Raw genomic sequence first — 12,727 nt, forward strand, 5'->3', positions numbered from 1 at the left:
AACTTGTCTTCATCCAACGTGTACAACACAGAGTAAAATAAGATCAGTTGCTGGGTGAGATGAGGAGTGGGACGTGCCTCCCCCACGCCGTCACCCTCCTGGAGCCCCCTCTGAATCAGCGGAGATGAGGGAAGCATAGCAAAATGCCTTCTTTCTGGAGTGAAAGGAAGACCCGGGGCCACAGCGTGACTCACTGGCTAGTAGATTAGAGAGTGCCAGGAAACATTCGTGGGTACTGGAGCTCAATTGTCTATACTGTTAAATTATTAGAATGGTTCCTGGCATGGTTTTGAGTTATGCCAAGCAGCCTTTCCCCAGACAGTTCCTAGGCACAGTTAAGCATGGACCAAAGACCATTCCCAATAAGCAGTTTGCATGCGGTCACCTTTTTTGGGAGGCTGAGAATTTAATAATATGGACATAGGACACTCTGTGCCTGTTGGTCTCGGTGCCAAAGGAACATTTCCTGTCCCATTTAATTTCCTAGCACAGACATAGCCGCTGTGTTACAGTCTGATCCCTGCTTTGTTCCTGTAGCTGTGCAACTGAGCATTGGTCTGTACTTAAAGTCTGTGGCAAACCAAAATGTAGTCTTTTGTGTCTATGTTACTCAACCCCATCCCTAAACCTCTGTTTGTCTTTGTCTTTTTTGAACTATATGCTATTCAGACAGCAACTATATTTAGAAAGGGCTGTGTATTGTGCAGGTCCATTTAAATTAAGTAGTTATCCAAAAGTTAAAATCTGCTCTGTAAAGTAAATGGAAATTAAATGAGACTGACACAATGCCTAGGTCTTGCGTTCGCATTGCTAGTGAGCAGACACTTACCACTAATTTGATTTTTCATCAGAAACAGGTACCATTCCAAGAGCAGGACTGAAACTCCTGGGGCTAGATGGCCCCAGATAGCAACATCTGTCAGGTGTAATAAGGCAGAAAGCTTTATTTCAAAATAAAGTTCTCTTTCTTCTTTTGACTCTAAATGCAGTTCTCCCCTTGCTTCTCACTGAGCACATTTCCTTCTTTAGTGGGTCAGACACAGCCTTGGAGGCCTTTTGCAGATGTTCTTTTCCTTTCTACTGCCTCTCAGTTACGCATTTCATTTATTTTCATCCTGCAGTGCTGCCTAAATCTATTGACATTTGAATTGTTAGAAGCAGTGATCTGCAGCTACTGATGTTGGTCATAACTGATATCATCCCATCTTATCTGGGTAGTGGAAACATAAAATGTGCACTAGAAAAGGAGCACAGTTACTCCTTTAGGTACATACTTCTCTAGTGTATGAATTATTCTCGATCTTTTTGTATGTAGCTTAATCTATGAAAAACAAATGTCATAGGCTGTCCTCAGACAGGCAGAGTGGACTGAGAAACTAAAGGGGGAAAAGGAGCTAATTTGGCCCAGGAGCATTTGGAGGCAGTTGGAAGAAGAAGGGACAAGATGTGAAATTTGGGGGAGTTCGAGCGTGCAAGGGAGCAGACGGGGAACGTGAGGAAAGGCAGAGCACATGGGATGCAGCGGGGCAGCAGGCCATGTCCACCCGGGCATTTGCACGTGAGCAGCAGCGGGTTAGGCCTGTTCAGTGACACTTGTCAGGGGGGCCACTGGCATGTGGCAGAAAGGCAGGGGCAGGGGAGAGGAGCCAGGAGGTTGGGGGACAGCGGCGGGGGAACCTGGCTGTTGTAAGAGAGAAGCTAAAGAGGCCAAGTAGGGTAAGGAGAAGCGAGAAGGAGGCAAAGGAAAAAAGTTTTTTAGATGAGAGGACTAAAGTGCAACATGGTCACTAAAGCCTACAACCTCCAAAATACTTAGGAGTCTTGCACTGAATTTAGGATCTCCATCAGCATGCGGGCATGAACCCCTTGCAGAGCAATCACCATGTGCCACATTACGTGTATCTCAGATTTTCAGGAGAGGCAGAATTTAAGTGAAATGTACCTATGCAGGTGCTTGCTTTTTTCATCCTAAAAATGGGACTTTATCAAGCAGCCCTTTATCAAGTGCTCTGTCTCTCTGGGAGAGCCTGTCTCACTGGTGGTGTGGCTTACCTAAGCAAAGCATTTTTTCATTCTAAGTCAGAACTGTGCTAAAGAGGAAGCGATGATCTAGTTGTTCAGCCTCACCATATCCTGTGTTCAGAATAATTTTCATTTCTACTTATCTGCAAATGTTAATGGAATGTCCACAAATATTTTCTGTGTTTCTATGGTAAGAGAGAGTGTTCATACACTGTGTCAAAACCACTGCATCATCTGCATCACCCTGTGCTTTTCAGAAGACCTTGACCACTAAGGGAGTCATCTGTGGTATTACTTGTGTGCAAACTGACATTTGGTACATTTTGATCCCTCTTAGATTCACATTTTGAAACACAGACTTGCATATTACAAAGCATAAAGGTTACTTGGTCACTTTTATAATTACACTGTAATGACAGGGTATATCAAAACAGCTCAATGCAGATTACTTCCTCTGACTATAAAACAATCAGGCATTTGCTGGAATTTAACTGTAAGACTTTGGAAATAATTTTTTTTAGAGGTTTAAGTTTCCAAATTACTCAGAAGTAAAATCTCCCACTCCCCTGTGTACGCATGCATGGAGCGTAGCAGGGTGCAATGCTTGAGGAACTGTGCCAGTAAGTGGTCACGTGGGAGAAGCAGCTAATGTGCTGCACGCTTCCGCAGCCTTCTGAAAACAGCACTGTTACCCCTGAGCAAGCACCCAGGGACCAGCCATGAGCTGCAATGCTTCTCTCAGGAAAGGAGCACCTGTCCTTTGCCACATTTCCTTGGAAAAGGTACTTCAGTTTGGGGTGCACATTGTCAGAAATATTCAAACTGTCTCACAACTGTGCTTCCCCCAGTCCTTTGCCTATGGCAGTGCAGAGCCTTAATGTGGCAGGGCTGGTGGGACTGGGGAAAATAAAGCACCCTTTCACTTTGTGTGAGAAGAGCTGTGCAGATCTCAAACCAGGAATCATGAGGTTTGGTGGTATTCCCAGAGATCAGAGATCACACAGCTCTTGGTCCTGATGCTCCGTCCAGCCACTGATAAACAATAATGGGTTGAAAATGTTATACCTAATTTCTCAGAGCAACATTTCTTCAATAGGCTTTTCTGCAAATGTACTGAGAGTATAAAAGTGCAGTTCAGTTTGAAAGGTATATCTGCATCAGGAAAAATACACGTTTTAGGAGGAATTCTGTCTGACTCAGGGCAGCTCCAGAAAAAATCCCTGACCTCCAGTTGCATTTGTCTTCTTTCCGTGGAGTGAATCTCTGAAGAAACTTTTTTGGTTTTTATAGAGAGAAATATTTTGGAAAAGCATCACTGGTACCAAATCAGGAACAAGACAAACTGAGTTAAATAATGCCCAACTTCCACACAGGTGTCTGTTTCTGTGGACAGGTATCTGGAAGTCTAGCTTGCCAGTGCAGTACTTTGTACTGTGTTATTGAACTGTTTCAAAGACAAATTTTATGAATAGAGATCAAAGTGTTTAAGAGGACTGTTAGCAAATATGACCACTTGTGCAAATATCCGTGAACCTCCCTTCAATAGCTATTCAGTAGTTCCAAAGGCTGTCAGGGCATGTAATGATTGTAATAAATGTTGTATTTGCTTTTGTTTCAGCTGGCTTTGACCAGCAAATTCGGCTGATTACTTCCATTGTTATTTTTGCTTAGAAGACAATTATATTGTTATCATTAAAAAACCCCTCTCTTCTTACACACTTCTTTGGATTGGTCTTGAAATTCGGAACTCACTACCCTAGTTAACATAATTTTAGAAGTTATTTTCATTCTTATCTTTGCAGTTTTTTCTTTTCAGTGCTTTTGCTTTGTTTCATTCTCCTCCTGAATGCTGCATCTCCCACCTTTGTGTCTGTTGGAGAAACAAACCAATAATTGTTGAGACCCTCCCTGCCCCCAGAATAATAGTCAGAGGTTTAAATTATAGCACACACTAAGTAAAGATTGGTATTTAGCTGATCATGATGTGTTGTTATGGCTGGTTTATAACTGCATTCAGGAGCAGGATACTCCCGTGACTCTGACATTATATTCTAGCAACATAATAGCTCACACAGGTCTCTGAAGAAGCTCCTTGTGTTCTTTCATAAATATGCTGAAAATACAGTCAGCCTCATCTGTATTTGGTCTACTTGCAGGAAGCAAAAGGATAAATATAAACTGCCCCATCTCTGTTGTGGCTCCAATGTGCAGGACTCATCAAAGTACATCGATGGAGCAGTGCCAGTGAAATTCCCACTGGGTCTCTACAACATGTTGTGACATGACCACCAGGACAAGAACAGCCTAAAAGCAGATGCTTTACGTGGCATATGTCCCTGGGAAGGAGCATATCATTTGGAAATAAACCGTGAGAGAAGTTAGTGCTGGTCTAATCAGCACTATGTGGCAGAGACAGTCACAACTATAAAGGTCAGGAATCTGCCAAGGATCCCTGTGCTGTGTTGTTTAGTTGAAAACTGACAGTTTAGGGTACCTCTGTGTGCAAGGAAACCACAGTAGACAGCCCTGAATGCCTTTGGTAAGGGTTTGACTTAATCTGTATCCAACTGATAAAAAAATGTCATAGTTTCTTCAGTTTCTTCAGAGAGAACTTTTGAGACAAGTGAGACATGTTTACCGAGGCTGGCCTGTACACTAGAACTAACCCCATTTCTTTTACAAAAAATAATTCATAAACTATGGAGGGCTTAGGATAGACATAAGCTACAGGTCCTGATTTGTCCTATGTGTAAACCCATGGTATTCCCTAGCTTATTTGTGTCCAGTTTGTCTCTGTTGATTACATCTAAGGCGTCCACAAAAGTTCTTTCAGAACTTCTTCAGAAAAGAAGGCCTTGTTGAATAGACTAACATTTGCTGTATGGAGACTCCAAATCTCCACTAGAAATTGTCTGGGGTCTGTGAGTTGAAAAAGGTGCAAAAAGTTGTTCTGGCAAGGTGCTGTGATATTGTGATATCACTACCAATGCTGTTTTCTGATATTTTATTTTTATCATACACTGATTTGCACTGTTCTTGACAAGAGATGGTCTTCTGTACTTGCTGACTCATCATTGCTGAAGCTGTCCATACTGAGATTTTCCCTCAGGACCCTTTTCTATGCACTGGCCAAAACAGTTTGCCTTAATCTGTGAGTTTTTACAATTTGGATTAAACTAAATGGGAGCAGGATATGCAACACTTATGAGGTTGTAATTCTGTAGCTAAACATCCTCTCTTTTATGTTCGTTTTTGTTTTACAGGTTGTTACTTTGTGGTATAGAGCTCCTGAGGTTTTGCTTCAGTCCAGCTATGCAACACCAGTTGATCTTTGGAGTGTTGGCTGCATATTTGCAGAAATGTTCCGTCGAAAGTAAGAAATACCGTTTTATTTTCTTCATGTTTTTCGTTTGAAATTTGAAAAAATGTGCAGTAATGTCTGGTACAATACGCTGGATCACGTCTACATTAGAAAGGCCTGATAGGTTGTTTTATTTGTAGTGTAAAATGTAAATATCCACTGCGAATTCATACTTGTTGACATCTTGGATTCTTTCTTTTTTGATGGGAGTCTGTCTCAGCTCTTGGTAAAGCCTGTACAAGCATTGTTGTATTCCTGTTACACCTGAATCCAAATGCAGATAAAAGTGGGCTAGAGAAGCTGTTGGTCAACTTGAGTAAACCTGGATTCTGGAAAGGATTTACCATGAGGAAGGCATGGCACGGTGGTCAACAGAGTCTTCTTGCTCTGGATTTTGTGCATTGGAACATCAGGTGTTTGCTCGTAGTCCCTTCCTGGCTTATTTCAGATCTCAGAAGTCCCTGTAAAGTTGATTTCTAGGGGTAGGAATTTTCTGAAGAATAAGCTATTTATCCTGAGTGTAAGGTAGCAGAAATGTTAAATGTAGTCCAAAAAAACCCCAGATAAAAGACCTTTTTTTTGGCTGATTCGATTAAATTGGCTGTCAGAACTGTCTTGCTACAAAATATTAGAGTTCAATGCAGATAAGTTGTGAATGTGAGTGGAACACTTGTGTACTGGTCTTTCGTCATGGAAGGACACAAATATGGACATTGTACCGTGGAGGGTATGGAGAGAAACAAACCCCCAAGAACCTTAACAAGGTAAATATGTCTTGATATTAACTCAATCACACACATTTTGGTTGAGCTTACTGCAAAACATGCACGTTGTCATCACCTGGGTGATCTCCATGTAGAAACTGTATAGCATGTTGGCAACACCCACTGTGAAATCAAAGAATATACATAAAGAAAATTTGAAAGGAAGTGATACACTGGGTGGCCTAGAAACCAAAATCAGTATAATTTACAAGGAGAAGCCATACTGCAAGGGTCTTGAGAAACAACTGTTCCATTTATACAATGTGAAGATCAAAATACTAATTGAAGTCTTGCAAAATAACTTTGGGATTCTACTACTCATTAATGTTAGTATATGGAAAAGTCATTTTTCTTGGGCTTCTTGCCTGGTCAAATGGCCTGGGTAGAATTATTATACTCCACCCTCTCTGTCTCTGACTCAGAAATGAGGTCAGAAAATGAGAGAAAAAAAAAGAATGTGGATTTTAGGAGTATCAGTTAAACCCTCCATTGTGAACTCGTAAAGATTTGGTCTTATTCCACATGCTGCCAGGTTCACAATAGCATGAAGCCACTGATATTTTTTCTGATTTAAATAGCAGAGTGAACAACTTCATTTTAGCATTTGCAATAAGACTGATACAGGACAAACAACTGAACACAGAACTTTATTACATGCTCAGAACTCTTTCTTTTCTCATTTAGTTTTCAGTATTCTGACAGATAAGAAATATTGCCATATAGAAGCACCACAAATTTAGTTTAATTTTTCCTTTTTTGATGTATGACCCTCACTGAGTCTCCAAATCCAATACAGTAAATTAAATTAGAGACAGTTAATTTTTCTACTTGTTTACAAATGCAAATATTACATCAAGATTACAAAATCAGAGTGGTTTTTTTTTTTTAATGGAAATGAGATCTGACTTGAAGCAGAGTTTGACAAAAACAGGACTTCTATTATTCTTGCCAAATGCAGGGTCAGTCTGACATTCTCAGTCCTAAATTTGGGAGAATGTCAAAAACTGTAGAGGTCAGGAATCTGCCAAGTCTGTATGTACTATGTTGTTTCATTGGAAACAATATGACTTTCACATACTGCCATATACAAGCATGATTTGGAAGACTAATCTCAAGGCTCATTGCCATAAAGCTACAATGAACAGCACTGAATGCTCTCTCCGTGGACTGTTGTATTGGGTTAATGTTGCAATACTCTCTGTATGATATATGTTCTCTTTCTGATTCTCCTAACGGATTGCAAAAGAAAACCCATGTTACTATGACCTTGATAGCAATAAACTGTAAAATTTTGCAAACTCCGTGGATTATTTCCAAAAGATTGAATAAATGCAACAGCTATTTCTGCTGGAATATGGTAGTGCCCGTGGCTAATACCTGATCTGCATTTCCACTGGTGTTGGTAGGATAAGAGTACAAGAATGCAGCTAAAGCTTAGAAGTAGGTGTTGGTTTGACATTAAGACAACCTTTTCTTTTTACTGTCTTACTGGTTACTTGTTGCCTTTTTTCCCTACTGTCTTTTGCTTTCTCTTTGAAAGGTTTTAAAGCTCTGTCATTTTAAAGAAATGTACTGAGACTCCTCTGGGGTTTTTTATATCATGAAGACTGGAACGGGTTTCAAAATAAAACACTAGACAACATCACAAAATATATCAGAATCCTGTTTATGCCAAGAAGACATTTGACAGTTTGAGTCTGCTAGAATGTAGTTTTGTAGGCTGTTACAAACAGCCAAGGTGCTGTAGGTTTGGACAAGCGTAGGAGAGAGGTGAGCTCTGTATGAATGGTCCGGTCCCTATGTTACAGGTTGCTATGCCTCTAAGTGGAAGACACCTCTTTTAATTTAAATCACCCTTAATCCAAAACAGTTTAAGACAAATGATTTGTTTAAGAAATTGATCAGAAATACACAGAAGTGTATAAAGGAATTCATAGACACAAAAAATAAATCTCTGCCTAGATACACCTAGAGTAAATGTGAACATTTCTATGTCTTGGATGATTCAGCTAAACAAATTACACTTCTCAGCTGAGGACTCTGGTCCTCCTGCAATCTGAGGTTTGTGCAAAGTCATAGCTATATTTAAAATATGCACATTTTAATTATGGTGCAGATTTGTAGGCTTCTGCATACATGAATGCACAAGGGTTGTATCCTGAAAGCCCTTGCACAGATTCCCAAGGATCCTACTCTACTTACAGATCAACAATTAATTGCTCAGTAGTCAGGTGTTTGTTATGTATGCAGAACCTATTCTGCTCTGTGCATCTTTTTCTGTCCATGTGCACTGCTGATGAGAGCATCCCCAAATAAAGCATTGCTTGAAAAACTCCTTATATGGTAGTTTCAGTTTTTAAATTTCCTGTCTAGTTAAGTAGGTTGCAGTAAATTCTAGACACATTTGGATGACTGTCCTTATCTAACAAAAATGTAAACATATTTGTTACAGTGACTGTTTTCTTTGTGATTTAAAAGCTGTGGTACATTGATAGTAATAACCAGTAAGGAAAATTGTAAGGTATGCTATGGCTTGCTACCGTGTGTCAGAATCCTTCAGAGATACGGCTGGCAGGACTGACGGGGGCCCGATGGCATGGGGGCATCCTTTGGCACAGCAAGAAGATTAGCTTTTTTTTTTTAATGTTTAGGTAAAAATAAGCATTACTTATAAAAATGTTTCACTCTGAGGCTGAGTATTTTCCTGGCCAGTAGGAAAGGGCCTTGTACCTCCTACTCAGTGAACAACTCGTTAAAGAGAAGGCAAACATGGGAGTAGCATCCACTTCTGTCTGGATACATGAAACACTTCCAGCTGGCTCAAGGACTGTGGGCAGCTCCAAAGCAGGAAGCCATGACCAGTGTTTTAGAGAAGAAGGGACTGTCTCTCTTCTTGCTTGGATTAGGTAATACTTAATCAAAGTGAATGAGTATGAGAGGGGAAACCAGCTGGAATCTGAAGCTGGGTGAAATGATCTATAAAAGAAAGCAGGGATCACCAGTCTTGGACTCTCTTCTGAGTAGGCAGTGTTGAGAAAAAAATGTTGAAACATTTCAATGCTTAGTTCTTAGTGTATCTATACATGCCCAGTTGTCAAAACCTCAATCCTATACAATTTCAGTCCTGCACAGACTAGGGTGTTCATAGGTGTGTGTATGTGGGACTGATCAGTCAGATACCTATACAATAATTGCAGATAGGCAAGTTTAACTATAATATTTCACAAGCAACTGAGTTTGTCTTCCTTTGTAGTAAATATAGAGCTAAAAATCATCAGAAGAGACCATTGATTTTTGTAGCCTATGGTATATTCACAGCCCAGTCAAGCTGAAGAAGTCATACATTCAAGAGTGGCCGGTGTTGTGACTGCATTTGCAATCTTCACAAACATTAAAGGTACCAATTCAAACGCAAAACTTGAAAGACAGTCCTCTCCCAAAAACCTTTCCACCGCTCCAAACAAAAAGTAAAACAGTATTATCTCAGTGTCCCAAGCTTCATCCAGCCAAGGGAAATTAATTCCATGCACATGGGCTTCTTACTGAGGCTGTTCATGCACCAGGTCCATGGTGTTTTAATCAGCCTGCTGTTGGTAAGATCATCAGTCCCAGAATTTCATAAACCACAAGATTGGCACAAATAGCATGAGGTTATTATTTATTCACTTTTAAATATTAAATCATGTTTTTAGCAGTTGTGTCATTTTTCAGCTCACTCTGCCAGCTCCTAATATATGTGAGACAGTTATTGCATTACCAACCATGCTTGAAAATTGTAGCAACAGATAAGAGATGTGTGACTACTAAAATAACTATGCACAAGTTCCCTGGTGGGCACAAACAATGGACATAGGGGAACGAGATATAGGCATGTAAGTCTTCTTTCAATGGTATACATTTGTCCAATTAGAGGAATTACATCACTGTGTGTAGAAAAGCCATGAGCCTGGGACTTCATTCCTCTAGTTAATGTATACAGATGTGACAAAATCAAAGCTTAGAGCCTCGTCAGATGATAAGGCTGTGATGCAAGCACTGGATTTGGGACCTACAGGCTGCCTTTAATCATAAAACATTTAACAGGTTTAAAAAAACTAGCAATACACACATATTCATTCTTAGATACTATGTCTTGCAGTATAGAGTAATTGTAAAGAATCTTTAATCCTAAAATATAGTAAATCTTTATTCCCCTTTCCAAACAAGCCATTACTATGGCTTGATTTTGAAATGTAGCCGTCAGACTCCTGGCATGTACCTTTTCCAGAGTCAGGTGGTAGGATAGGTCTGTGGAAGGAGACGGGGTACCCACCTGCCCCTGGATTCCACCTCTACTTGTGAGCAAGGGAAAAGCAGTTGGCTTTGCAGCTTAAGTTTCAGTTAATGCTTTGTGGGATAAATATGGTCAAGTGGTTGCAGTAGAAAATAGCCAAGTGTAACAGGAACACCTGTTTTTAAGCTGCCTCCGAAACCTGAAGCTGGATAGGAAAGTTTGAACTTCTATCACTGAGTGAAAGAATAACTCTTTTTAGCTGGATCATGTGGTAAAATCTTGGCTTCACTGAAATCATTGTTGAAATTAACCCTGACTTCAAAGGGGATTGTAACCTCTCTAGAAACAATTCAGTGTGACAGGGTGGCACGAAGAGTAGCAGAGCTGATCTCTGTTAATGTGCATAGCACACCGCTTAGTTGGAGTGATCTCTGTAAAAGACAGTGTTGCAAACTGTCAAGAAGGAGAAGGTATTGCAGTGTCGCCCCAGCTTCCATTCCTTGCACTTTTTTCAGTGACCCTGTACAAGATTTCAGTTGTCTTATCTGTGAAATAAACCTCAACAGGTAACTCCCCTGGGCTGTGAGACTTTCATTCAAAATAAGGGTTGCAATGTATGTAGGAAATATGAAGAACTGTCAGTTGAAGAGCTGAGACTGGAATTTGCAGTCTCTCTCTTCTGGTCTTTATGAGACACTGTAGCACAAGCAAGAAAGCGCATTCAAGCTAAAGTTGCAAGAGTTTAAGCCACTCTGGTAGTGTGATTGTTGTTGTCTGTCTGCTAAAATATTACAGACACACAGATAAAAAAGGTAGCTTCAAATGAAATCAGGACATGAGTATGTGAGCTACTGTATGCATGTCCTTATCCAGAGAAGGAGGTGCCTACTCCCATTTGTTACCAGTAGGCAACAAAGTGATAACTCATAACAGAGCCTGCAGGTTCTCTGGTGCTTTGAATGGGAGAGGCAGCTTTTATCTCGGAAGAGGTCTGCAGTCCAGTTCATCCTTGAGTCTGTTCTTCTGACTAGCATCAGTTTCATCATGCGCTCATTTGGTCTGAATTAGCAGTTCCTATAGGTGCTAATCTCTCACAGATGTATTCTTTTAAGGTTGCACTTTGAAAAAATTAGGTATACATCTGGCAACGTATGTTCAACAGCAGAACCACACGTTCTCAACTGCCTAAGCATGTTCTTCATCTGGAGAACGAAGTGGAATGGACAGTGGGATTTGGGGAAAGTGATTCACAGAAATTGTGCTATTGCAAAGAATTGCTTGGAAATTTGAAGTACTGTGTCCTCTACTCCAGCCATTTCCTGGGTTAGTCATCCCTTGTGATGAGTTGCTTTGCTGTTGAATGGTCTTGGGGAATAGACAGTATATCCGTAACTTTGCAAATGAATGCATACTTGACAGAATGATTTATATGTACTAAGCGACCCTCACTTCAAATTAAGTAACAGTATGTCATCACTTAAAAATGTTTTCCATTAATATTGTTCAATTATCCAAAGCACTGGGGGAGCAGAAACATTTGTTTAAAGCCTGTAATCAACAGTAAAAAGTGTCATATACTGGAACATTCGCAGAAAAATACTATGCACCTTAATATGGAGCTTGTTTTTCTAAGTATAGTACATATTCTTGCCATAGCCCACGTGCATCAGCGCAGGCAAAGATGTGACTGAAGATACTTCGGTTTGGACAGGACCAGAAGAAAGAGACCACATATTCATATCGCATGCCATAAATGAAACTCTGTCTTAAACTGAAGTCAGTGGATAAACTTAACATGATTTATGTAGGGTAAGAAATAACGGAAAAATCACCAGGATTTCTGTAGGGAAGGATTATATACCTTGTCTTTTTAAAATTATATTTATTAAGAGTTGTTTTGCACGCTATTGTGAATTGTCACCAATTTGGGTTTTTAACTTCTTGCTATATGTATGGATATTGCAGATGAAATCCTGGTCATACTGAACGCAAGAGAAAGAAAGGCAACCCTGACTGATAGCAGTGAAAACTTCACTTTTGTTTTACCTTTCTGCACATACAATAGTACCATGAACAGAGTCTGAAAAGAGACTCTAAAGATTAATAAAGAGACTCTAACATATGACTACTGCCATGCAAGGAATACCTCTGTGACAGGGCTTTGTTTCATTTTAGATGCATTTTAATTCTTTGTCAGTTATTTTCCTGTGTTTCAGCGTATCTGATCATTTAGTCCTCACTGTTTTAAGTGGGCACCGTAGCTACGCAGCAGTAGGAATATTTTGCTTTGCCTACTAGATCCTGTAT

General features: G+C 40.1%; 1 protein-coding gene across 3 annotated transcripts in view; it reads left to right on the plus strand.

Moving 5' to 3' along the window:
• The window catches only part of CDK6 (cyclin dependent kinase 6), a 141,125-nt gene that overhangs the window by 95,818 nt on the left and 32,580 nt on the right, over window positions 1–12,727 (plus strand). For all 3 annotated transcript variants that reach the window (XM_064444616.1, XM_064444617.1, XM_064444618.1), the window contains exon 5: window positions 5,286–5,395. In XM_064444616.1, coding sequence (XP_064300686.1) covers window positions 5,286–5,395 — 110 coding nt within the window. The remainder of the gene's footprint in view (window positions 1–5,285; window positions 5,396–12,727) is intronic.

This window comes from Phalacrocorax carbo, chromosome 2 (assembly GCF_963921805.1).
Source record: "Phalacrocorax carbo chromosome 2, bPhaCar2.1, whole genome shotgun sequence".
In the NCBI taxonomy this organism is placed as follows: domain Eukaryota; kingdom Metazoa; phylum Chordata; class Aves; order Suliformes; family Phalacrocoracidae; genus Phalacrocorax; species Phalacrocorax carbo.